Genomic DNA, 26339 nt, shown 5'->3' with positions numbered 1-26339 from the left:
CCAAAATCTGTGAAAAGGCCCCTTTAACGAAACGGCTCACTGAACTCGAAAATTAAAATACATTACTATGGTCTTATATATGCTCTGCGGATACCGTTGTAAATAAGGACTTAAACACCGTTTCTAAGGGAAAAGATTTACTTACAGTAGAAAAGGGGAATGTTAAGTGTTAGGAATAGACCTGATAGAAAATGTCATTCGCAGAACGAACAGTATTTTCGTACAAACCACAACACTAATTGTCGTGTTATGCCAAAAAAGTTCAAAACCATTATGTCTTAGTATAAAAGTTATTTAACTATAACGTTTATGTAAAACAATATATCTAAAAAATAATTCCGAAATACGACAGATCTACAAACGAAATAACTACGACTTTGGGAATAGAATACATTACACACAAAAAACTCAAAAATAACATGTTCCGAATAGACAACAATAAACACCTTTACATTCGAAATGAAAACTAAATAAGAAGACGAAAGCACGCCAACGGTATGAAGAAAATGGAAAAAAAAACTACGACAAAATTGAAATTGAAACCATAAATAATTGAAAATCTTGAATTAAACACGACACGTAACGTTTGTGAAACAATTCATAATGAAAACAATAAGTGTGTCTTAATTCGTAACATAAAACCACATGTTTGTAAAAATAAGAAACAAACATTAATTTGCAGACGTGCCCGATTTCCTTACCATGTTTGGCAGGGTCTCTTTCTACAAAACAAATAAGAATATGCATATTTGAAAAAACATTCATTCGAACATAAATCGACTACGCTTTGGAATCGTTACAAACAAGTTAACTTATAGCTAATATTTATTGGTGCTTTTATTCAATGTTACTAGCATGTTATAATCATTGATATATTTTGTTAACAAACTATTTGTTTAATTAGATGGTTGATTAAAAAAACCTATGCAATCCGCTTTTATGATTTGTTTGGACAGATTTCTACAGGATAAGGAATGCATTTCGGATATTCCACTATCGGATATGCCGTGGTTGAAAATCTTCTTTTGTATGTTTGTACATTCGTCTTGTTTGGATAACACAATGCAGTGAACTAATTGGCAAGAGTTTTAATAAGATATTTGTTATGCTGTACATTAATTCACTAATTAAGTGGCGGAATCATGTACACTGTTAAATGTTTTAAATTTAAACATTTAATCTACGTTTGTATGAACGTTTTTATCAAAGGAGACCCCGAGGCAATATCCAGATACTCGCTTATTAATGGTTAAGTTGCAGCTAGAAGTCATTTCGAGTTTTCTTTATTTTGTTCATCTTAATTTGTGATCAATGATGATTTCAATGTCGGCGGGTTACCGGGACATTCCAAATAAAAAACAGCATCTTTTCCAAACGACATACTTCAATAAATTTAAAAGCAGAAAGAATTATGGGCCTAAAGGTGACACCAGCTTAGATAATGTGTATGCTTCGTGTAACTTCTGTGTTCTGTCATGTTTCTTGTAATAATAGCTGACAATATTTTTTTCATATTTTTTTATACATATGGGCCGAGCCCTCTGAAAAGGGGTTTAATGCATGTTCGTAAAGTGTCGTCCCATATTAGCCTGTGCAGTCCGCACAGGCTAATCAGGGACGACACTTTCCGCTTTTATAATATGTTTTGCTTAAAGAAAGTCTATACATAGAAAAAATCCCGTTAAGGCGGAAAGTGGAAGTGCACAGGCCAATCTGGGACGACAATTTACGCACATGCATTAAACCCCATTTTCAGAGAGCACGGCTCATATAATGTTCAAGGAGTTCATGTTTGGTACATACAACACGATATTCAGGTAACATGTTCAATATTGCTATTTACGTCTTTTGCGAGTGGGTGGAAGCGACTTGTGAGGCAGAACCGAGATCGGATTGAAGCGATAACTTCCATTTCCAAAATCAATATTCAGTCACGTATGATTGATTAAAGATGCCTCCATGAATCAACGCGGCTTCATTGACACAGACAATGTCATTGTTTCCCCACTCCTTTGTATACGGCTTCGAGTATAAAACATAGAACAAACATAGCTCGACAATGCTAGTATTAGATCAGTTTGAATTGATTAGCCATCAGGTTTTCGTCGGCATTATCGATCGCAATTCGAAAGCTGGGAAATCGGAAATCGGATGTCATCACCTATTGGTCGTGTGTCAGACGCTTGCATAGCTATCCGAATTATCTGAACTGTTGACAAGTCGAGCGTTCGGGTGTTATTGATCACGCTCTTCAGGACCAAAATCACCTGTCGTCTACAAAATCTCGTCAGCGTGATATTTTGGGTTACATCAGTATCTGACATTATTGTCATGTTTCTAATGTGTAGCAATAATCCCCACCGCTGTCAACAATAGTGTTTTACAAGTCACAGACTATCTACATTTTTGTTTAAATTCATGACTGCGAAATAATTATTCTTACGTGTTTATATCCGAAACTCATTTACTACCGTGATTTACAAAAAGTGAGAATACTGTGATTGAAACATTATCTATTATTATTTTATTTGAAATGTGCAAATATGCCCATGTGTCCATTTTTGTGCGCGTGCCATTCATTTTTAAACAATTTGTTTTAGCAGCAAATTACCGACTTTCACATGGCCACTGTGTTAGTCATATCAATAATAAAAGTGCTATTACGACACGTGACCCTACATGTTAACCGTTATAACGTGCACTTTTCTATTTATATATAATATCACACACTAAAATAACATATATACATATTAAATATAAATACAAATAATTTTTATTGAAAATAAAGTCCCTCATTATAGTAACAATATGAAGGTTAAAAATGTCCATCGACACAAACATGTAGAAGAGTATCACATAAATTACATGTGCATTTTATGTAATATTTATGATGAATATAATGCTCGTTTAACAATTTGGCAAACAATAAGTGTTATCGCTCATAAAGTAAAGATTAAACTTGTTTGTTATCTGTTACACATTCAATAAAAACTGAGAGAACCATATTCAGTTCAGTATTGCTTTTCAACCAACATGTGGTTTCTGTTATAAGGCAACAGACCTCGTCTTAAAATGAATCTACTAGTATTTAATAACTGTTCATTCAGGGTATATGATATGGTGTGTCGATATCATATGTGATATGGTGTGTCGATATTATGTGCGCAATCTAAGTCTTTAAACACATATGGACACAACACAAATAGAACATGTGTTTTTCTTAATATTATGTATTTGTTATGGTATACAGACACTAACAATATTACAATCTCTATGCTGCCCAGTCATATACGGACTCTCACGAGAAAATGAAATCGTCAGCTGTTATCCAGACGACATTGTCTCTCCGACGGAATTCGCGTGCAATAATGAGTGGACAGATGGTCGCAGCCCCGGGTATGCTTGGCGGCCCTTAATTGGGTCCCTTTTAAAGCCACCTGCCTTCAGTCTTTGATGTGACCGACACAGCCTATGACCTCCGGGAACCCAGGAAAATAACGGTAAATGACCGGAGATAACACCATAGAGGCTGGAAATCTTAAATAGCTGGAATAGAATAGATCGAATGGTGCTTGCAAGTGCCAATAAACTTTGTTGACCCCAGTTGCTATAGTAACGCATGTTGCAAGTATTGATTTCCGATCGGAAACGTCTTTAGACGGGTTCAGATAAGGGCAATGGCAGTATTTCTGTATTGATAATAATTATGGGTTTCTCAATTAAGGACAAAGATTTTCTGGAAATAGGGAATGGGCGACATGAAAAAAGAAAATCATGGAACATGAGTCATAGTGGGGCTGTCCTGTTAGCGCAGTGGTTGGTACACGCGCTTCTCACCTCGGCGACAACTGGGTTCAAGTCCCACTATTGGCACATGTGCGCTTGGTTAGTAGTTAAACATACCGCTGGAAAACGGTAGTCGTTTATTAATAAATATGGTGTATTTCGTTTGGTCATGTGGTATCAGGTCGACTTTGTCTCTAAGGGGAGTTCTTAAATAAAATATTGAACACGAAATGGCATCAAACCAGCGTCCATTCAAGTTTTCATGTCATCATGGGTAACAACTCTTTATTTTTTTTCTAAAAATCATAGCATTTGAATCTCATTGAAACTTTGAAATGTTTTGTGTGTCCATATGTTTTACAAACAACATTGTGTAATTTTAATATGCCATTTGTACCTCGAATTCTTTGCCGACGTAATTCTTTTGAACTAATTCCGAATTCTGCAGCTTTACATGTATACATACATAAATTATGAAAATGAACTGAAGCGAAACTAATATAGAAAACGGGAGTCGGAGTTAATAGACAACACGTTTTCTTTGTTTAGTCAGGGATATATGCCTCTAATCAGACGTACTCTCTGTAATTTCAAGGAGCCCAAACTGTTTATTGCGGCGTAATAGCCCGTGAATCAATAACGAAAGCTTGTATAAATGATTGAAGTATATTTATGTGAATTTCACATCTTTTGACTGTGATATAAATAGCAAACTGAGGCAGAAACCACACATCTCTATACGGTACCGAAGAATTTACACGCACAATGGGTTCATAGCAATATTTAAGCAGGTTTAAATGATAGCAGCGTCTTAGACTTTGACTAATACACGGGTAACCATTTTTGTACCGATATATCTATTTCAATATTTAGCTAATTTAGCTAGAGAAGTTAGATATGCCACTTATTTGATTGGCGTTCACGAAGAAAGCGCTTCTATTTGCAGGTTGTTATGGTTACAAGTCATGATTTCACGCACGACAATACATTAACTTCAAAGGGTCTTTAGTAAAAATATCAGTCATAGGCTCTGATCAATTCAATTCACCGTAGTACTTGCGTCAATCGTTACAAAAATGGGAATTTTAAGATGCTTTACAATAATGCCAACCGATACCACATAAATAAATGCCCTACATATTATGCAAAGAAAAATCAGGTTACAGTAAATACCGTTTAAATACTGACCTGGTTAACTAAGAATCATAAGAAAGTATATCAGAGTTTAATTGTCATGCAGATACAATTTCCAAAAGATTCAATAAATTATCAAGTATACGACCGTCATTAATAGCCTTAACAATAGTTCATTAAATAATAAATACATATGAGCCGTGCTCTGAGAAAAAGGGGTTTAATGCATGTGCGTAAAGTGTCGTCCCGAATGTGCATGTGCGGTACACTCAGGCTAATCAGGGATGACACTTTCCGCTTAAACTGGGTTTTTGCTTAGAAGAGACGTTCTTTAAACAGAAAATATCATAAAAGCGGAAAGTGTCGTCCCTGATTAGCCTTTGCGGACCGCACAGGCTTATCTGGGACGACACTTTACGCACGTGCATTAAACCCCCTTTTCACAGATCGCGGCCCATATGTTCTATTTGTGCTGATATTGTAAACAGACCCTATAGAGGTGACAGTCCGGTCATAGATGTACATTCGGTCATACATACCCTGGTGCGTATAAATATGTACTGTTAGAATAAGTGCGTTTATATGAAGCGATGTCTTGTCAAAAATATTCATCAATATAATGAAAAAATATTTTAGCACATTAAAATAGCTTCAGCATTCGAATGTGTGACAGAAATGTTGGGAAAGCATGATATAAAAACACAAAACCCACCTCTTCTTGTACATGAATTTAGTGTTATATGAGGCTAAAACAATGGCTTTTTCATCCTCGAAATGTTTCCTCTATAAATATTTAAAAGGTTTCAACGATTACGTGAAATACTGGACGCAAGTGTTCACCTGACTAATACCTGATGAATAATTAAGCTGAGTGCTTTGAACTTCCATAATGCCTGTCTGTCTCTGAGCGCACGTCAGGTCACGTGACAAGTTTCACCGAAGCACAGAAGCCGAGTGCATTTTTATAACGAGTCTTGTGATTTCGAAATGCTCAGGGAAAAAGATCACATGACCACCCTATTAATCTTTGTTGGAAGAACAACAATAATTTTCTAATTGATCAAATGTTAATAAGACCACGCACTCTTCAGTATAGTTAAAGAATCTCTCAGATTACCTAACATTTGAAACCCTACTAGATCAATATGATAGCGCGTGAGCGCAATAGATCCATTTCGAACTTCGTTTGATTTCTTGAAACAGTTTCATTAAAGGCACGCGCTAGCTCAGGTACTCACGACATGAGCGTTATTTTCGTCGCGTGCCCTACACGTGCCCTACACGCGACTGAACATCTACACTAATCGATTAACAGCGTATGGGATCGCACGCTTCACTGCGCAGTCAGTGAACCGGTTTATTTGAAATAACAATGGAGCGCCGAGTGTCGACAGGCATTTTAGAATAGCTTTTTGTTCAGTTTTTGTCCACCTGTAGTTTTTAGTCATAACAAACAATGGATTTGAATTTCGAAATGAAAAATCATTATCAGCAACATCCGCCAAAAGTAAAGGCTTACTTGTCAACAAAGAGTTAACGAAAATATGTACATACGTAACTATGCAATGTTACATTGTATATAAGTGGTTATTACTGCTCAACTGGTCGTTGTCGCATATTTTTGGTACTCCGGGTACTTTGTAGTATACATTAAAGTACCCGTGTACTTTTAAGTAGTTCCTGAGACGACACTTGCCAATCGGGCGTCATTAATGCTATTGCAATAACATCTTTATTTGCAAGTGTCACTACGAAATTTCTTCGTTTAATCACATTATAAAGCAAGACACACAGTTTCACATACTTTTGTAACAAACAAAGAATCATATTGGCTTTTTTAATCATCAACAATAAACCTTGTAAAATAATGTCATGAACTTAAAATATTTAGCAGTCATTACATTGCTTCAAATCGTATGTCTAAATCAATATTTATTTTAAATCTGGAAGATAATTTATTGCGTGAAATCCGACTTTCAAAATAATTAAAAGTTTGGCATTTTATAGTTAATTAAAACGGATATAAATACAATGTAAAATAAATATTTTTGAATATGCACAACCATTGTCTATTAACCAAATGCACGAAACTATGTGACGATAGAACAAACCTACATGTTTACTTTTGCTTTTACAGACAAAGCCTTGAATTCAGGAGTCAATAGCCCCGAATCAGTTTAATTTGAACAAGATTTAGTGGAGATTTAAATCTGATCGCTCTGTTAACTGCGCATACACACGACGCAGGTGCAACACAAATTAATCACGTGACTTGTTCGCTAAGCTGGTTTCACTTTTGCAGGTATGGTGTGACCACGGACTCTAGATTACAATATACACTCCGTGGTGTGACAGAGGGGTAATGAAAATTTCAGTAACACAAAATAACACTATTTATTAATTCTACATACTCTAGTTTATCTCTGGTATATTAATGCACCGTTGATTTGTACTAATTGACTTAAATTATTCATACGCGCGTGTATTTAACTCGACTATTATTTGCCACCATAAGTTGTCCTTTTTCGGAAAAATTTCGTTTGTGCAAGGGAAGGAAATCCGGATTAGCCAAACACAACATTTAAATGTCCCTATTTTGTACACGCCTTACACCCGAAACATCGTTTGCTTAAATGGTCTTAGATTTTAAAAGGACATAACATAAATATATCGAAATGAAATGAAACTAATACATGTATACTATTAGTTGCATCAATTAACAATACCGAAACGCAGTTTTTACACTAACAATTTGATGTATATGAGTCTTTATAATTCGTACAATCTAAAAGTAGCGTTTGACAATTATCAAATTACTTAAACAATGAACGGTGGGTGCATATATAAAAAATCTACATAGTGGTGTTGGGAATCTTGGAGAAATGCCTGAAAACAAGTGAAAACTAGCTTTGGAAACAAATGCTTGATCGCATTAAACGCCCGATACCTAATTATTGTTAACGGGAAAATTGTATGAAACGACTTTGTACTGTAATAACGACCTGTTGACGACAGATAATCACGAGTGTTCAAATAGGGACATCAGATGATGATGTGGGAATTTCTGATAACGACCACAATGGGCGATTAAACAGCCAATATGGCTTAATTGCGTTGCCAGGGAAACCATAGACAAGGCGTCTGAAATTCCAAAACAGTGATTCGTATCTGTGGCAACGCTCGATAATTAATTGTGTATTCTGCGAGGATGCTTAGCACGAATTCATCAGCGTTAATGAGAGATTGGATTTTTAAAGCGACACGACTTATGCGCAGGTGCGTAGAAAATCAAAATTAACGACAACTGGGTTACATGCCGTCCGTGTGTTATTTATCAAAGCGCTGAAGGCACTGAAAATGTTCGCTGTTGTCGTCCTTGATAAGCTTGTGCGCATTGCACAGGCTAATCCGTGTGCACAGGCTAATCTTATGTGACATGCATTAAGCCCCGTTTTCCCTGGACATATTTCAATGATAAACACTAGACTGGCCAATGTCGTCTTACAAGCTGGTAAATACACTCACTGCAGTAGTAGATGCAGACGCTCCTAAGCATTCGTCGTCTGCAGTGCAGACAGGCAGCGGTAATCGTTGCTAACATAGTGAGTTACGGTTCTTAGCGTAGCTAAGGCTTCTCAGCACATACTGATTTGCAAAACATGCTCTGTAAATTTAGTCGTGAGCTAACGCTCACAACCAATAACCAATGGTGGAGTGCGCGTTGGGCAGCATTTTTAATGACAGCTTTGATGATGTGCTTAGGTATCCATTTAGTTCAAACATGTTTATTGCCCAACTAATTCACAATCACAGTAGGATATACAATATAACAAGCGTTTGAAATATCTAATATTTGGGAAAGAATTCAGAGTATGTGTATGTAAAAAGGCATAGTGTAACAATAAAAGAAGTGCCACAATGTAACGAGCTGGACAATAAATTATATAGTAGAGAAAAGAGACAATTCAAACATGAATACAAGAAAACAATGGAATAAAAACGCAACAACAAAAACGCAACCAGTTACAAAAATGCAAAATCTCACACGCTCACTCAAAAGTAAACGTATACAAATACAAACACTTGAGTTTGACTTGTGTTACCGGGTATAGTGAATGATCGTGTCTGCTTGCGTGCATATTCGATTTTAGTTTATCAATTTTATTGTAAATAATTATATGTTAGCAATACATACATAATCCGTTCCTAGCAATACTACTTCAAAGTAGTGTTTAGCTTCACGTCTTTTTGACAAGCTTGTTCGTGCTCAAATTGGCAGTCTCTATGCCGGTAAAACCGGTTTGTTATTTCTAGGGTGAACATTGCGAGTAAACAACGCATACAACGCTTTAACCCATTTATGCCTAGTGGACTCTCCCATCCTTCTAAATTGGATCAATTTATTTCCAAAATTAGGTATATCTAGTATATTTATTTCTAACTTAAGAATATCTCTTACAGAAATTTCTTTAAGCAAACAGCGCAGACCCTGATGAGACGCCGCATCATGCGGCGTCTTATCTGGGTCTACGCTGTTTGCCAAGGCCTTTTTTCTAGACGCTAGGCATAAATGGGTTAAAATACATTTTGTCAAAACTTCATGACATTTTTGTGTTTCCATAATACATTTACAGTTGCTTGGCCATGGTGAAATTGCAATAACATGTATAGTTCATATGTAACACAGACTTAATCTATGTATAACATTGAGCAACACGCCCACAACAACGTCCACTTAGTTTTCAAATAATGTCATAATTGCATAGCCTTAATGGTAGTCTGAGTTAAAAAAACTGCTACAATTAAAATCTGTAAGATTTCATGCAATTTCATACAATCATGCCGTTTTTGAAAGTACTTTCGACGTGCAAAACATAATATGCCACATAAGGGAGTAACAACTCAAATATGTGGGTTAAGTCTTTAAAACGACCTTTATAATGTACGCATAGGCGGAAAACAGAAACGAGCTGTGAGCTGTTCAACCCATTTATGCCTAGCGTCTAGAAAAAAGGCCTTGGCAAACAGCGTATACCCAGATGAGACGCCGCATGGTGCGGCGTCTCATCAGGGTATGCGCTGTTTGCTTAAAGGAATTTATGTAAGAAGTATTCTAAATATAGAAATAAATATACTAGATATCCCTAATTTTGGAAATCATTTGGTCCAATTTAGAAGGATGGGAGAGTCCACTAGGAATAAATGGGTTAAAGTGGTGACAGTAGTGCTGCTTTGAAGCCAACATGAAATATTTCAACAAAAGTAAAAGAATGACACTATAAATGCGCCAGTAAACAGGCATTTCAGTTCATTATTAGTAATAAATAGAAGCAGCATACATTAATCCACATTTCCGATTGACGGATTATTTGAAGTGAATTAACAGAAATGCAAATGTGTAAGTAACGAACAATTTTCCAATCTTTGACAATTTATTATTTAATTTAGAACGTGCATGTGACCTCAGGGCGCAAGCTTAATGAAACACAACGTCTAGCATGTGACGATTCCATGAATCAGCTGATTGATTCTGAGTTCTCTCGTAGGAGTGAATATTAGAACCTTAAAATTTCCCGAATTGTAACTTACAGTCTAGCCGACAATAAAATTAAAATGTTAAACTAATTCCGAAGTATTTTAGATTCCAAGCAAGATGGATGATAGCTTACTTAATTTGATTTAATTTGATTTAATATTCCGTATTTGGGGAAAATAGGTTTATTATGTTCGAAATACGCTCATTTCATCTCAGCACGTAGACAAATTAATGCACACGTATATATTAAAGGGGCCTTTCCACGCTTTGGTAAATTGACAAAATTGAAAAAAGTTGTTTCAGATTCGCAAATTTTCGTTATAGTTATGATATTTGTGAAGAAATAATAATAATGAACATTTACCATGCTTTAAAAAAGCATTTACATGCATTTGTTGACGATTTAAAAACATGAAAATTATAAAGCGTTGCAACGCGAAACGATTAAATAATTCGGACAGTTCTGTTGCTGTCGTTATATTTTGTGAATATACAAGGATTGCTTATATAAAGTATAACAAGCAAATTCGTTGAATTGATATCCCCCGCCAATATGCTTCTGGACACAAAAGTATTAAATTGGACACTCAAAAAAGCACAGTTTCAAGATACAAAGGGCCATAACTCCGTTATTAACAGATGGTGTACAATGCCATTTGTCCTGCATCATCGTCTTATCCATTTGGCCTGCGTCATCGTCTTATCCATATATAATGGCATTGTACACCATCTGTTAAATAATGAAATGGGAATTTTAAATTTACGATACATCGTGCAAAGACTTGCGAGTTTTAATGCAACTCGTTGGAACTATTTTATTGCCCATTTACGCAGAGGGAATCATTCCACGCACATTACAAATATAAACAATTGAACATAATTTTTATTGAGTGACGTTAGGCATTGCTTCGACGTATGCATTCATGTAGGTTTGTTTACATCAAGAAAACCGTATCAATTTTGTAAAAATGAATTAAGACTGATATAAGATATGGTATGAGATGGTTTTCTTCAATGCAGTGAATGTAATGTAACCGTCATGCAAGAGATTGTTTAGTATACTGTTACCTCAACGATGAACGCTTGGAATGATGATAACATGAATGAGACGCTTTCATAAAAATAGTCCGTTTTGAGCCCATCACAGAGGTGAATGTAATGTAACCGTCGTGCAAGAGATTGCCTTTCAAGCTGCAGCTCTTTCGGCAATTTTTGTAGTTACCAGAAATAAAGTCAACATAATTCTGATGTCTGCACTGAAACATTGCCGCAGTGTGTTGTTTTTATTTATAGCTGTTAATAACATTTTATTGATGTTATTTTTAATTGTACAAGTAAGAAATATGAGTGGCGAAAATACACACAAATCACAGACTGACTTATGCTTAAATACGAGAGATCACTGTTTGTACTTACAATAGTCATCTGAACAGAACAGAACAGAACAACTCTTTAGTTTACACCCAAGTATACAAAGTATACAATAAGGGCAACATAACAAAAACGAGTTTCACAGTATTTTCCGGTTCAAGGTGGGAACAGTTATAGGACAGCTAATATTAGTGTTAGGTAGTGTTTCTATTAAAGATGAAAAGGGGAACTATTTAATGGGAGTTCAAACACATACAGTGTGTATACAAGTTCGTTTGGGGGGGGGGGAAGTGACATATTATCTTTAGATGTATATATGCAATAATTAATCAATATCAAAATACATCGAGATAACAAAAACACACAACAAACAAACAAACAAACAAACATTTGAATTAGATGAACACAATGCGTAATAAACAATAAAACTATACAAAGCAATGCAATGACAATACAAATTTTATATATTGAATAGAAGCACTTAGCCCGGGAGCAATAAATTATTTCGTTCGCGGTTTAGGCTGACGAGTACAAAAATGAGCGTTCGAATGTGAAAACGTGTCAGCAATTATCGGATTTTAAGCTAAGGGGTGGAGTAAACCGTTATAGCACCAGGTAAGCAGGTAGTTTTTAATAAAATAAGCTTAGTATGTTATTTGAAGTGCTATATCATTTTTTAAAATTATGGTATTTAACTGTATTGTATTAGGCTAATTTTTTTTTACCTCCCTTGAAGGCTTGAGAATGTCGAAGTTGACATTTTTATTTTATGTAAAATGGTCACAAATATTGTATTAAATAAAAATAAACAGGAAAAACTCCGTTACTTGGAAATCAAAACGGAACAGCAGCATGCATATAATACATTGAGGATGGTTGTCATTTGTAAACTTTGGAAGATAAGGAGACATTGGCCTGGGTTGGAAACATACTGGACATTTCACACTCTAGTGAATATGAGGATTTAGCAATTGTTTACCAAGTCTATTTAGAAAACAGATGCTTATGAGATAAATAAATGGTGGGATGGAAGAAAAAAAGAAAGGAAATAAAATAATGTGAAAAGAACACACTTATGATAGTAATTGGATGAAATGGTAGTGGAGTGGTGTGGCATTACTATTGTTTAAAACTTTTAAGGATTATATTTATTAATATGCACACTTCTTTAAGATGTGGTGTTGACGTTGTAGATAGAATTGTTTTAATAGTAAGGCTTGACATTTGAAAGTTATAATCAGACCATTTATTATACCAGTTATAAGAAATAACGGAGACAACTCTGTCCGTTCGCTTGGTCCATATTTTCCGTTATCAAATGAACCGATCGTTGCTATCCAGACTTAATTAAACACGTGTTTAAAAGTTTTATGTAATTTTATTGGTCAGTAGTTATGTTCCTGACTACCGGTAATAATGAATGCGACATTTTGTTAGCCTATTCTTACACGGTATGTTATGCCGTGACAATGGAATAACACGGGTGACTTCCGACGGTTCACGTAAATGTTACCTGAAACAATAGAGGCACATTCTGTACCTGTGGAAGTTACTGAAATAAGGGCGGCAGAGTTTATAACAACAAGGGAGATACATGTGTGAACTACTGAGCCTTATTTGAATATAAAAACCCAACGGAGTTTGTCTTGAAGATGTTTGAAATATGGACTATTTTTGTACTTGTAGGATGTTAATTTATCTAGTTATTTCATACATTTTTGTATTTTTAGCCCCGAAATATTTGTCTCACCAAATGCCAGTAAATAACTTTTAAGATAAAAAAATTAAACGAGATTATACGATTTTGTATATGTGTTAAATTGTAATATATTGATTAAATATGTTACAATAACACAAAATAGGCAAGAAAAATTATACATTGAAGACGAATTTCATAAAATTCAGCAAAGACAAATTAGCGCCCAGAGCCGATTGTGACGAAGATATTTCGTACATATGTTCCTACAATAACCGAGGCATTCGAATTTTTATTAGGATCAGAGTTAGTGTTCGTGTGTCGTATGAATATATATCGTTGCAGGACTTTAAAATGGACCGTTAAACTTAATTTAGATTCTCATCGTACATGCATGATATACATGCTGGCGAATTCGACTGTACAGACATTTTTGATTTCAGTATTAAATATCTGGCTTACTTTGCATTTTTTGACACATGTTCTTCTTAACTTTTATTTTAATTTATATTGAATTATATATAATACGTTTTTTTGCACATTTTATATAAATTCATAAATATTTGACAAAACCGTATAATTTCACTATGAAAGTTACAAAAACATACAGCTTTCACTAAAATAATTTCAAATGCGGTACATGTAATTTGCCTAATAAGTTATTACTTTCAAACATGTCGTAGTATTTCAAAGTTTAGTGATGTCCTTCCGCGATCGAGGCTCCATTATGTGAAGACCCTGAGTATGTCTCAGCATTCCTGACGAGTACACATACTAGACTCACACAACTTGGGACGAATTTTCAATTTAAGTTGCAATTTCAAACTATTTTTAGTTTTCACTCAACTCTGTCCAATTATAGCGTGGAAGTAGGGATTGTGAGTGAGATGCGCATGCTTAGCGGACAGCCACCAACGCGGGGAAATAAATACGACGGGGTGTTAGGTGTAAGAACAAACTTCAAGCGAGCCCAAACATTATAGCCATGAGCTACGCACATGCATCAAATGATGCGTGCGTGTCACCTGGGTAACGTATTCGTTAGGAATAATGGCAGGAAGAACCGATCACGTAATACGAGGCAAAGATCATGCGAGTGGAACATATAATTATTTTGTTATGCAGCGTTTTATATCTAGAATCTACGAGATCACTTATTTATATTGTGAAAGAATGTTTCACGATACAAAAATACGGAGGTGCGTAAATCAATAGAAATTAAATGTATTTTGATTGCATACAGAAAAGTCTTATGTAAAATCACATTTTGTGTATTTTCTCTATTAGTTAGTAATGCAAGTACTGTAATGCGATATTAATAATACGTTGTCCGTATGTCTGTACACTCGTAAGTAAGTTCAAAACGAAAAAACAATATCCTTCGTCACTTCATTTTATTCCAAATGCGTCAACCCTGGTATATCTTTGGAAAAAATGTTAAAAGCAAGCAAAACGGGAAAGATCACCTGATGGTTATTATAAAAAAAACACAGAGCACAATTTTTTACGATTATGATGAACTATTTGCTGTTTCTACGAATAAACTGGTTTAAAATGAAATCTCAATTACTCCCGTATAACAATAAATCAAAATACTCAGCTGGCAGGTCACTGTCAGGAAATGACAAGTTAATGTCAACTATTTTTTTAAACAGAATTAAAACGTTTTGAATAAGTTGTCTCCCACAACACCGGGGAATTTCGCAGCATCGTACCGCTGTACTAAAGGAGGGACCCAGGAGGCATTCCGCCAGTCTTGGTTTATCAGAAAAAGCAATGAAAATTCTGGTCCTAGTTTAATAACACGTTGTCAAAAACTCTGCTTATTAGGCTTTTTTCAATCGCTGATAATAATCCTAGACGCGGTTTACATAATACCACGAACGCTTCCTATATAGACACACTCGACAAATAGATATCTTTGAAAAAAAGACAACTGGTTTTGAAATTAATATTGCTAGGGATTAACACTAGAAACATCCTTAGGGACGAAACCGGTATGTTTTTAGTGAAAGCACTAGGTATGGTTAGATAAACAGTTAACATTTCAGTATGATTTTAAAATGTTTCGATTTTTTTGTCCTTGCCTTATTTCAAAGCTTTTCTTGTTTTGTTTGATGTCATCTTATTTTAAAAGATCGAATAAGGGTAAGAGTGTGTGCTAATGTAAAAAATGGAAAATCGTAGAAACCGCTTTATTACGGGTCAGAGACTGCAGACATATTTCCGGTGCGCTATTATGCAAAAAACGCAAGGATGACAAGCCAAATTACGGAATTTTGGTTAAAGTGGGTCGACAGAATAGTTAAAGAGTAAAGAATGAAGATTCTTCTGTAACTTTACAATGTGTCATCGCCGCATCTCACTTACCCACGTAACAATCCAGTTCCTTATTCCGAAGACGACGTCACTTTGTCGTCTAGCTCAAGGAATCATACAGACGATGCATACCTGTTTGCGAAAGCTGCAGTGCGTGATCGCAGAGCCAGACCGGTCACCGGTGAGTATTTCAATTTACCCATTTATGCCTAGCGTCTAGAAAAAGGCATTGGCAAACAGCGTAGACCCAGATGAGACGCCGCATGATGTCAGCAGCCACAACCTCCGCGTACAGATTTGAGTGGTACCAGCATATAAAATCCCTGCCTTCATAAGCCAATACGTAATGATAGCCGAGCCACGTGGTACAATAATTTTCCCGTCGTTAAGTTTACTCTTATTCAAATTTGGTTATTTTTTTATTATGGACCTAAACTTATACAATATTTTCATAATATAAAAGAAAATGATACTACTTTTCATATTATAATACTTTAACAAAAATAAAATCCTCGCTAAATCTGGTAGGATTTTCTTGCGATGGCTGAAATTGCATGTGAGTGCATGGAACGACAACTCTGCGTTGAGACTGCAGCAGTCAGTTTCTTGTTGCATAGAATTATCGCAGCAAATCTATGTCAAAACCCATGTAAAACAGCTAAGCCAAAATATCTTGCTTTGTTTTTGAAATGCGTCATCCTCATTCATTATTTACTTCAGGAATGGATGCATGTATCACAATACTCGATTCTTGTAGGTTGTATGGATAGATCAAAGGTCAAAATGGTTACAAGATGCTGTTAGAAAGGGCAGTGGAACGCATGCCAATTCTGGTTATGTTCGATAATACTTTGCGAAACCCAAGGACTTTATTGGTCTATTTTTTTTTAAGTGATCATTTTATCTTCTTATGTTCTTTTTAATACTTGCAAAAGTATTTCACATTTCAAACGATTTTTATTAGTTAAGAGGGCCAAAGAAAAAAGGAGCATGTACTAAATTTTATGTGGGTTGTGGACGGGTATAGTCATATAGAGCTTTGAGAACTTTTTCGTCTTCTTGTTTCGTCTAAAGCTACGCACCTGAATGCGCCATACATCCAGTACACTACAAATCAGTTCATAAGATGATTACAGTATTGGCAAAATCAACTCAACAAATGAGGAAAAAAGGCGTGCACGAAGGCGTATCCAAAAGCATTGTTTTTAATTTGAGATTGTCAAAGCTTTACCGTGCACAGTCAACGCGTTATAGTGACCTTGTATGAAGAAATGAACATTATTTTTAAGGACGTAAACATTTGAATATTTAAAAGTATGCCTTAATATTTTTTTTATTCAATATCATACATACAATGTAAACATGTATATGATCATACAACATAGTGATTGTACAAAGCAATATAGTTCAGACATGTTATACAAGATATGCTAATATATATATATATATTTTTTTTTTGAGAGATAAGAAAAGAACAACAGAGGAATAGTTATGAAAAATGATGAGTTTTATAAAGTTGGAAGAAAACATACTGGACTTGTGTGTTTTGTTGTATATTCACAATGATCTTGTCTGATTGAAAAATAAGAATTAAAAAAAATAAACAAAAATATTTTAGAGAGATAAACTAACATTAGAGTGAAATGTATATAAGTGGACAAAACATTATGAGAATTTAATCCGATTCCATTTTTGTTCAAAGATTTGTAATGTGTCATTACTGAGGGCTATTTCTGTCTCAATCTGGATTTTTAGTTTAAGACTATGGACAAAACAATTAAAATTTGGTACTTGTTTTTTGAAATTCATGTTTAAGATAAAATATTTCATCAATATAACCATAAAATTCACAATATTATTACAGTCTATTGATTTCAATGAGTTAATTCCGAAACTTACATTTAAGAAAGATAGTTTAACGTTTAGTTGATGTTGTTCAAGAAAAGATATAAATTTATTCCAAATAGGCTGGATGTGTTTGAACTCCCAAAAAAAGATGTTCTATAGTTTCAATGTTTTCACTGCATAAGTCACACAGATTTGAGTTAGATGCCTAAATAATTATGGTGTATAAATTTCCGACCCTCACCATTGCGAATTGTGGTTTATGCGCTATTTATTAGGGCTGCACCGCATATCCGAAATATATGAGATTCTCGGATCCAAACGAGGATTCGCGGATCTAACCGTGATTGGTAAAATCGGTTTCGAATCCGGATCTTATTTGAGTTTAACCTTTCGTTTGCGTTAATTGTTTCTTTCGCCCTAGTACGTTTCGTTAAATTGTTTCTTTCTGTTTGAAAGGCTGACTGGTATGTAGTTTGTCACAATTATCGCTTCTTTTTCGACAAAAACATGGTACTACACAGTCTACTTTCGTTTTCGATGGTGCAAAATGGCGCAGAAGAAAAATCGCGATGCACATAAACAATTAAAATCCTCGGTGTGGAAGCATTTTGGGTTTTATCCGCATACTAATTCTGGCTTATAAGTGGTCGTTACGAAGTATTTTATTAATACTTATTGCAGATTGCGTGTGACGCGTTTTTTGCTTGTTAAAATACAGCGTTATTCATATTATATCTGACTAACATACATGTGTTAATTATGAGACATTATTATTAATGTTTGTCGTTAAAATGCTTACACTATTTCGTGTATGTGCGATTTTGAGAAATTTGCGGAATCTGGACCCGGGTATATATTTTTTTTCGAACAACGTAAGTCAATTTTGTCATCTACTTAGTATTTGTTTTTGTTTTTGATGTCGTTATTTCTGCTTCCACTACTGCTGTTGCGGCTGCAGCTGCATCTACTAATGCTGCTAAAGTAGTATAAATATTAGTAGCTGTAAAGTATATAATACTAATACAAGTTAATTACTTTTCTCATAAGACATATATACGTTCTGATGTTTCAAAACATAATTTTGGTTATAACAATATACATTATAATTTATTTTGCGTATTTTACTTTCAAATTAGGATTCGAACCGATATTCGATATCCGAGCCTTTGGATTCGAATTCGGATCCGATTGAAATTTAGGATTCGGTGCAGCACTACTATTTATTAACACTTTCGTCAATTTTGGTCTTTTCGTAAAACAAATATTGCAGCTATATTTAAATGATGCCGTGGCAATTGTTACCAGTATATTCTATTTCAAAACAATATAATTTGCGTAACTTTCTAAAGCTTTACCCCACCACGCACTTAGCACTTTTAACAAATCCTTGAAAAATCATTGCATAGGATGATTACATGATGATAAAATTAGCTCAGCTAATGAGCCGAAAATTATAGCCTTTTAAGCCTCATGATCGTTTTCATAATACATGTATTTCAAATCGATTCGGCGAAAGGAATATTCCAACCGCTGAATTGATTAAAGGCTGACAAACGAACTCAGAAACGCTGTTTTTGTTTCAAGTGATGATACGCGAAGTTTATTATAATTGAAATAATCATAGAGGTCTTGTTCAGTTGTTGTAAAAAAATACGAAATTGCATGATGTATATTATCTATTACATTTTGACGATACACGCCTCTGTTTCGCACTTCCGGTATATATTATAATCATAACATCAAACCAAATCAGTTCTCGTTAGAAGATTGCATGGACACAATTATAGCTCAACTAATGAGCGAAAGAAGTGTTTTATACGTTAACAACTTGTTTCCTTCTGTATTTGAAATCTGCCAATAAAACACGGTCTCTAAGCCTCAGGATCGTGTCCGTAATGTTACACAGCAAATTGGCGGAAAGGAAATAGCAGCCACTGAATTCATTAAAGGTTGACAAACGATCTAAGAAAAACCGGAAATTTTGTTTCAAATTATCGTACAAGAAAGTACAACCGAGTTTTTGTTTCAATAACTGAAACCATCAACAGTGTCTTGTTCAGTCAGCCCATACAATTACATTTTATGATCTGCAACCAATACCGCATTGTAACGACCATATATGTTGATTTTATTTCTACATTCAGCTCTATCGTTTTAACGCATCGTATTTTCCGACCAGTTCGTGAAAATGTACATTAGAGATGTATTCAAATAACGGTATGATCATGATTATTTCAAGGAAATACCACTCATTTTAAAAGCTTCTTGAGATCCCTGCACGCGCTTTACAGCTTTATTAACAACTCCACACAAACCAGTTCAATGGTAGAGTACATGTTGACAAAATCAGTTTAGCTAATGGGTACAACATAGTTGTTGATTCGTTTTGAACTTGTTACCGTTGTTGAAATCAGCCCCCAAACAGGGTCTTTATAAATCGCAACTATTTATAAATGTTTCACAGCAAATTGGAGAAACTGATATTGCAAGTGGGTTTTCTAAAAAAACACCTAGTCACAGTGCTGCCTACAAGTATCTCATAAACCTTGTGTTTTCAAGACACAATCGATATTCAAACTTAAAACTTAAGAAAAGCGAGAATTCCTTGGAGTTGCTGTTCTTCAAACAGGCACCTGAGTCGCATGGCATGGAACGTGCGCATCGCATACTGGATTTCTCAGACTTAATCGATGTTGACAGAAGATATCCAAAAGCAGCCGGAAGTCATTAAATTGAAGAATAAACAAACGTTTCAAGACTGAAATTTCCTCAGCATCCACTCTACTGGATGATGTAAAGCGCATGGAAGTCGACCATTGGATGCCAAAAATACATATCTGCACATGTGCAAGACAGGTCAATAGAGACTTCTTGCTCTTCAGTTACGAAATGAAGTGAAAATCAAGGGTGCACAATTACGTCGAGTGCACATGGCTTTTAAATCAACGACTTATAACTCTGGACGAAATATGGGAGTTGAGTAAATGGAATGCCAAATCTTGCGTGCGCATTCAGTACACAAGTGCCAATGATAGTTCCTTTGATATTGTAAAATGTATATCAAAACAACATTGGTATTTTCATTCTGACAATAACGCGTCATGATTTAAGAATAATAATACAGGCACGTGAATGCTATCGGTTGCATGAGTCGCAAATTAACTCTTTCAGTGCTGGAACCGAATTTTGAAGGCCTTTGCAAACAGTTTGGATCCAGATGAGACGCCACAGACTCATCAGGATCCAAACTTTTTGCTATTCTGATAGTAGTCTTTGAAAAAAAAACTAAGACAATGCTAATTTTAGAAATTCTGCAGACGACATTTTAGCAGACGACAAATTTCCCAGCATGCAAAGGGTTAAGGATACCGTTATTTCACAGGCAAATTTATGTTTACCCGGTAAATTCTTTTTCTCAGTGAAAAAATTAAATTTGACGAAAGGATTTTGTTCATGCAACTCTGTACAATTGTTCTTATTTGGAACTCAACTCGTCTCTAGGTAAAGCAACTTTTTAGTGTAATATCTCCTCGTGCCAAATGATTATTCATCAATTGACATCATCGTTGAGGTCACCCTAGTTTAAATGACATAACCATAAACCCGTGGATATATGCCACTTTGTTCCACGTGCAAATTAGAAGAAAAACACTAATAGACCTGTAAACATGTTAATTAGTCAATTTGAGGACCGCATGCGTTTATAAAAAGCACCTAATGTTTAATACATCATTATAAATGGGGTAACTAATAAAAGTGATAACTACGGTGTATGTTTTTGGAACTCTTCTTGACATATCGAATCACGTCCAAGATGTAAACTAACGTATTCTTGGGCATTAATAAGCATGTCATCATGCAAACATGCGCAGATCTGATGGTATCGTGTCGCCATTTTGAATGTTATGATCAGATGACAAAACCGCGCTAGTTGGGGCAGTATTCGAAGCAGCTCTGAGATTTGAATAGTTTCGAAGATCAAATAAAATCCCTGACGTTATTACAACCACGTGATGAACAATTCGATTATTGTTTTTATTGTGTAATGTTTAAATAACAGAGTTACTATTAATGTCGCATATTCCAGCGATTATAAGAAAAATCATAAAATAAAACAAACTCCTTTCAGATGTAGAATTACTTTACTTGTGACGGTAATGGCTAACGCAATGCAGGTAAGGTGAATTGGGGATTGGGATGTATGTAACGGTTGTGCAAGACAAAATCGAAAGTGTCAAAATTATTTTCTGAATTTGAAATTCACTCGCTATTAGTAACTTTTAGTCTGGGGAATAAACAAAGGGAGGTTACTGACCCGCTCTACTTTCGCTGTCCGCTGGTTTGACTTGTATCGGACGATTCATCTGTAAATAGAAAATGGATTTATCTGTAACTCAATGCACATCAATGCTTTGCTATGTTGTTTCGGTTGATGCTGTTTCTATTCGCATTGATTTTAGTGTAAATGGCTTGAAGAAATATCGGCATCAACGGATGGCTCATAATTAAACTACTAACGCTACAACTCCTACTACTACTAACGCTACAACTCCTACTACTACTAACGCTACAACTCCTACTACTACTAACGCTACAACTCCTACTACTACTAACGCTACAACTCCTACTACTACTAACGCTACAACTCCTACTTCTACTAACGCTACAACTCCTACTGCTACTTTTACTATTGCTGCTGATAACTATATAGCTGCTAAAAATCTACCACTGCAACGATGACGACACGAACTAAAAACCTACCGATACTACTACTACTGGCCGAATGTCAACATATGCACAACTTGTCAGTTGAATCCTTATTCCTTTTTTGCTGTGCGGATGAAAACAAAACAGTTACTCAACCAAACCTGTATGGTTAGTCATTACAAAATCACTAGATATGCTAGAATAGGATTATTATTTGAGTAGGTGAACATTTAACCAACATTTCTTTTTGAACCTAAACATTGTGCAAGAAATAGTAATGTCTTTAAGCCTTTTTTGTGGAAACACCTGTGTTGTAATTCTCTTTTGTAGATCTAAATTAACATAAGTTATGTGTCTGCGAGGTTTAAAAAAACGACGATAAACGAAGCACGTTTCATAGTCGTAAGTATGTCTGCGGAGTAAAAACCTAGGAAAACAGAAGCAATAACCGTTTCTCCTTATTATCGTATTAACATTTAGGAATTGTTTTACTGCAAATCCATAGTCTGTGAAGTAATAACATATAATTGTTTGAATTAAATGTCAATCACAGCTTTATAGTATTGATTAACGCATAACCATAAACAGAGGTAAAAACGTTAGAAACCATTATACATGTATACCTGTGCCTCAGTGCTCTACTTTTGATCTGAAATACCAGTAGCTCTGTTTATAAAAGTGAATGTTTCATTTAACACCATAATTAAATAAATACTTAGCATTACGCGTTCTTTTTCCTATATATACGAAGGTGGTCCCTTCATACCACCAAATATTCGACTGCCGAGCTTTCAGTAGAAGAGAAACCATCACCAGAATGATTCGTTGATTCTTAAGCACTTCATATTCACCAAATATCAGCGAATTTCTGTTACTTTACTTTTAATATAATTTACCCGCTTCTAATAGATGAAGGATACAACAACCCGCTCAATGTATCACTCGGCCAATTGACGTTTGTTACCGCTTCAGTGCAGTCAACGCGTTTTCAACGCGTATCAATGTTGAACGGTTCATTTGAAGTCTGACGTTTGGGTCCGCGCTGGGCATCAATCGAAAGATCAGAACCCACAACTCGCCATCGTCCCTCTAAGTATTTAATTTTTGTTTAGATGAATATTATCAGTTATTTTATCTGGGTATCTATTTGTTTAAAAATTCCTCGTTGCAAAACCTAAATAATATAAATATCTAGCTTTGAGTGTTTTTTTTTCTTATGCCAATTTTCACATTAAATACTTTGTTATAACAGTGTTTTTTGCTTTCCATAGTTTGGTTTACTTCAGTATATTTTGCCTTTTTACCGATTCTAAATTCATGTTATTTTATTAGTTTTGCACTGAGACGTCGACAAGCCCTTTCGGTCGCAATAGAGGTCGTATCTTGGGCTTAACCCTTTCAGTGCTAGAACGAATTTTGAAGACCTTTGCAAACAGTTTGGATCCAGATGAGACGCCACAAAACGTGGCGTCTCATCAGGATCCAAACTGTTTGCTATTCTGAAAAAAAATCGAAGAAAATGCTAATTTTAGAAATTCAGCAGACGACATCTTAGCAGACGACAAATTTCCAAGCATTCAAAGGGTTGACGCAAATATTCCACGCAATGAGCCTGGTTAACAGAAATACATTCAGGAAATGATATTAATATTTTCTAGCAAAGCACTCCGCATATGAGCTAATGCAATTGTTCTGCATTACCTTCCCCTGTCACTGCACTCTATATCAGCTGCGAGTGCATGCGACCGGGAGCCATAATGTTGACTAATGTAATCATTCCCGTCCATTAAGGACGGAAGCTAGCAAATATCGACGGAGAAAATGTTCATCACAAGGAAAAAGTACGTGTAAGCATTTACCGTCTAAGCCTAGAAAAGGCATGGCTTCGGATATTTTCATTTATATGCATGACACAGGCTTACAGAGAATCCAGCGGATACTGTCGGTAAGACTTTCTGCATAATATGACAAGTACACTTATGCCTCGGAAATCACGTTAAAATTGGAAAACATGTAACATACTGTTGTATAAACTGAATTCTTAATATGACGTTACAATTTCAGTTTATTAATTTGAGTTTCAAATTTGACATTCCAGAAACATGTGTTTTTCTTTATGTCCCGAGAGAGATAACATGGTAGCTTTAATATATGTCTTTGTGTTTCCACACACTCCAAACATCTCTCACGGAACTAACACTCGAAACACCGCTTCATTCGAACAGACTGAACACGTGGAAGCTGTACACCCTTAATAATATTTATAAGGAAGTCTTCAACCCCAAGTAAACAGCCGTACTTAATCATTGTCGTAGCAATCTTTCTTTAACCTTTATCGTAGTGACCGTATCATCTGGCTGTGCGGTTAGCGCAGTGGTTGGTATACGCCATTCTCACTGTGTGTTCGGTTGAAGGTCACCAATTTGGTCAAGTGGGGTTTCTTCCGGATACGCCGGCTTTCCCCACAAAACAAGACCATATCAAAACTGAAAATCTTTGAGATACAACTAAATAGCTCGAAATTTCAGCTATAATTCAAAGTTCGTTTAACAGTTCGTAAATTAAGTAAATTTATTAAGTGGAGTGCGGGACACACTCCGGGTACACACATAATGCGGCCTCAGGCGCGAAAGTACCTAATAAACTTCGAAATACAGACCCGACCGTACAGTCCTAATACATTTATCTGCAAGCGAATAAACAACCGACTGTGAACTCCTTACCGTGCTGAGGGTGTAATTTAAACCAGCTTGGACGTAGTAAGGACGAGACAGGAGCATTTCTTCCCGCAACTAAACAAGTAAAAGTCTATGCCTTAATTTCCGGTATAAATTGTGTTGGTTTTCAAGCGGCTCAAAAGCAAAATCACAATTCTGGTGTTTTATAATGTCACTTACACCATAATTCCACTTGCATGCTTGCAACAGAGAAAATCACGCGATAAATCACCCATACACTCTAAACATAAAAAATATAACACCCTGAAATGTCCACTCTCTTCAAGCAACGTGTCACCAAACCATGGACTCGCGTTATCCAACAAACTCGACGATTTATTCAACGCTCAAACACATTGTTGTTTTGGTCGCCATAGCTACCCGTCTTTACCTGCTATCTGTTATTTTACGGCATTTAAATTACTTCTAAATTCAAAGCGATATTTTGTAGAAGGTCGTTTTAGACGACGCAATTTTAAATTATTCACGTGCTAATTAAGAGAAAATTGTCGCTTAACACGGATCTTGTACCATGATCCTTGCCAAGAAAGGACATTCTAATTATCTGAGAAAACGCACGTGGCAAAGGCTGCAAGTGAACAGATTTCGAAGTGGAGATCTTGTATCAAGGTACTTTACGAGTAATCCTTATAATTCCTTTTGTTGCATTGAAACGTTTTTATTACAAGAGTGATATAAGAAACACGACTGAAAATGTGTTTTTGTGTAGATAAATCGCATAAGTTAAAAGAAATACAGCAACTCCTAGATTTACGGAATACCTTTTTGTATATTTTTCACTTTTTAAACATGTACATGACACATACAAACTTCAAATATTTCGTCTGAAATATGGACAATGGTCAGTGGTTTATACATAATTTTGTGTACATGCTGTTTCTTATTAGATAATTGATACTAAATGCAATAGCACTAAGAATTCGTAAAAGAATACAATAATATAACGTCAGCATACATGTAAACAGTTAACTCGTTTTGTTTTAATCCAAAAAGCATACACCTTTGCTATAAAATTTAGATGTGAATTACAATAGCTACAAGATAAATTGCAAACTTTCATCTTAATAAATGAATCCTAATTTATCACTCACATGTTTTTATCTAACGTTAACCCTTAGGTTTTCTTCATTAAAACCTGGCATTCCATTTTCCATAGTAACATGATATTTCGTATTACTTGCATCAATCCTCAAACAACTATTGT

At 35.3% G+C, this 26339-nt stretch overlaps 1 protein-coding gene across 2 annotated transcripts in view; it reads right to left on the bottom strand.

Moving 5' to 3' along the window:
• The window catches only part of LOC127867724 (CUGBP Elav-like family member 3-A), a 148074-nt gene that overhangs the window by 29241 nt on the left and 92494 nt on the right, over positions 1–26339 (bottom strand). For both annotated transcript variants that reach the window (XM_052409067.1, XM_052409066.1), the window contains exon 3: positions 22006–22054. In XM_052409067.1, the coding sequence (XP_052265027.1) occupies positions 22006–22054 (49 nt within the window). The remainder of the gene's footprint in view (positions 1–22005; positions 22055–26339) is intronic.

The sequence above is a fragment of the Dreissena polymorpha genome, chromosome 2 (assembly GCF_020536995.1).
Source record: "Dreissena polymorpha isolate Duluth1 chromosome 2, UMN_Dpol_1.0, whole genome shotgun sequence".
In the NCBI taxonomy this organism is placed as follows: Eukaryota; Metazoa; Mollusca; class Bivalvia; order Myida; family Dreissenidae; genus Dreissena; species Dreissena polymorpha.
The sequence above is the reverse complement of the archived record's forward strand: the minus strand, read 5'-3'. Positions and strand labels throughout refer to the sequence as shown.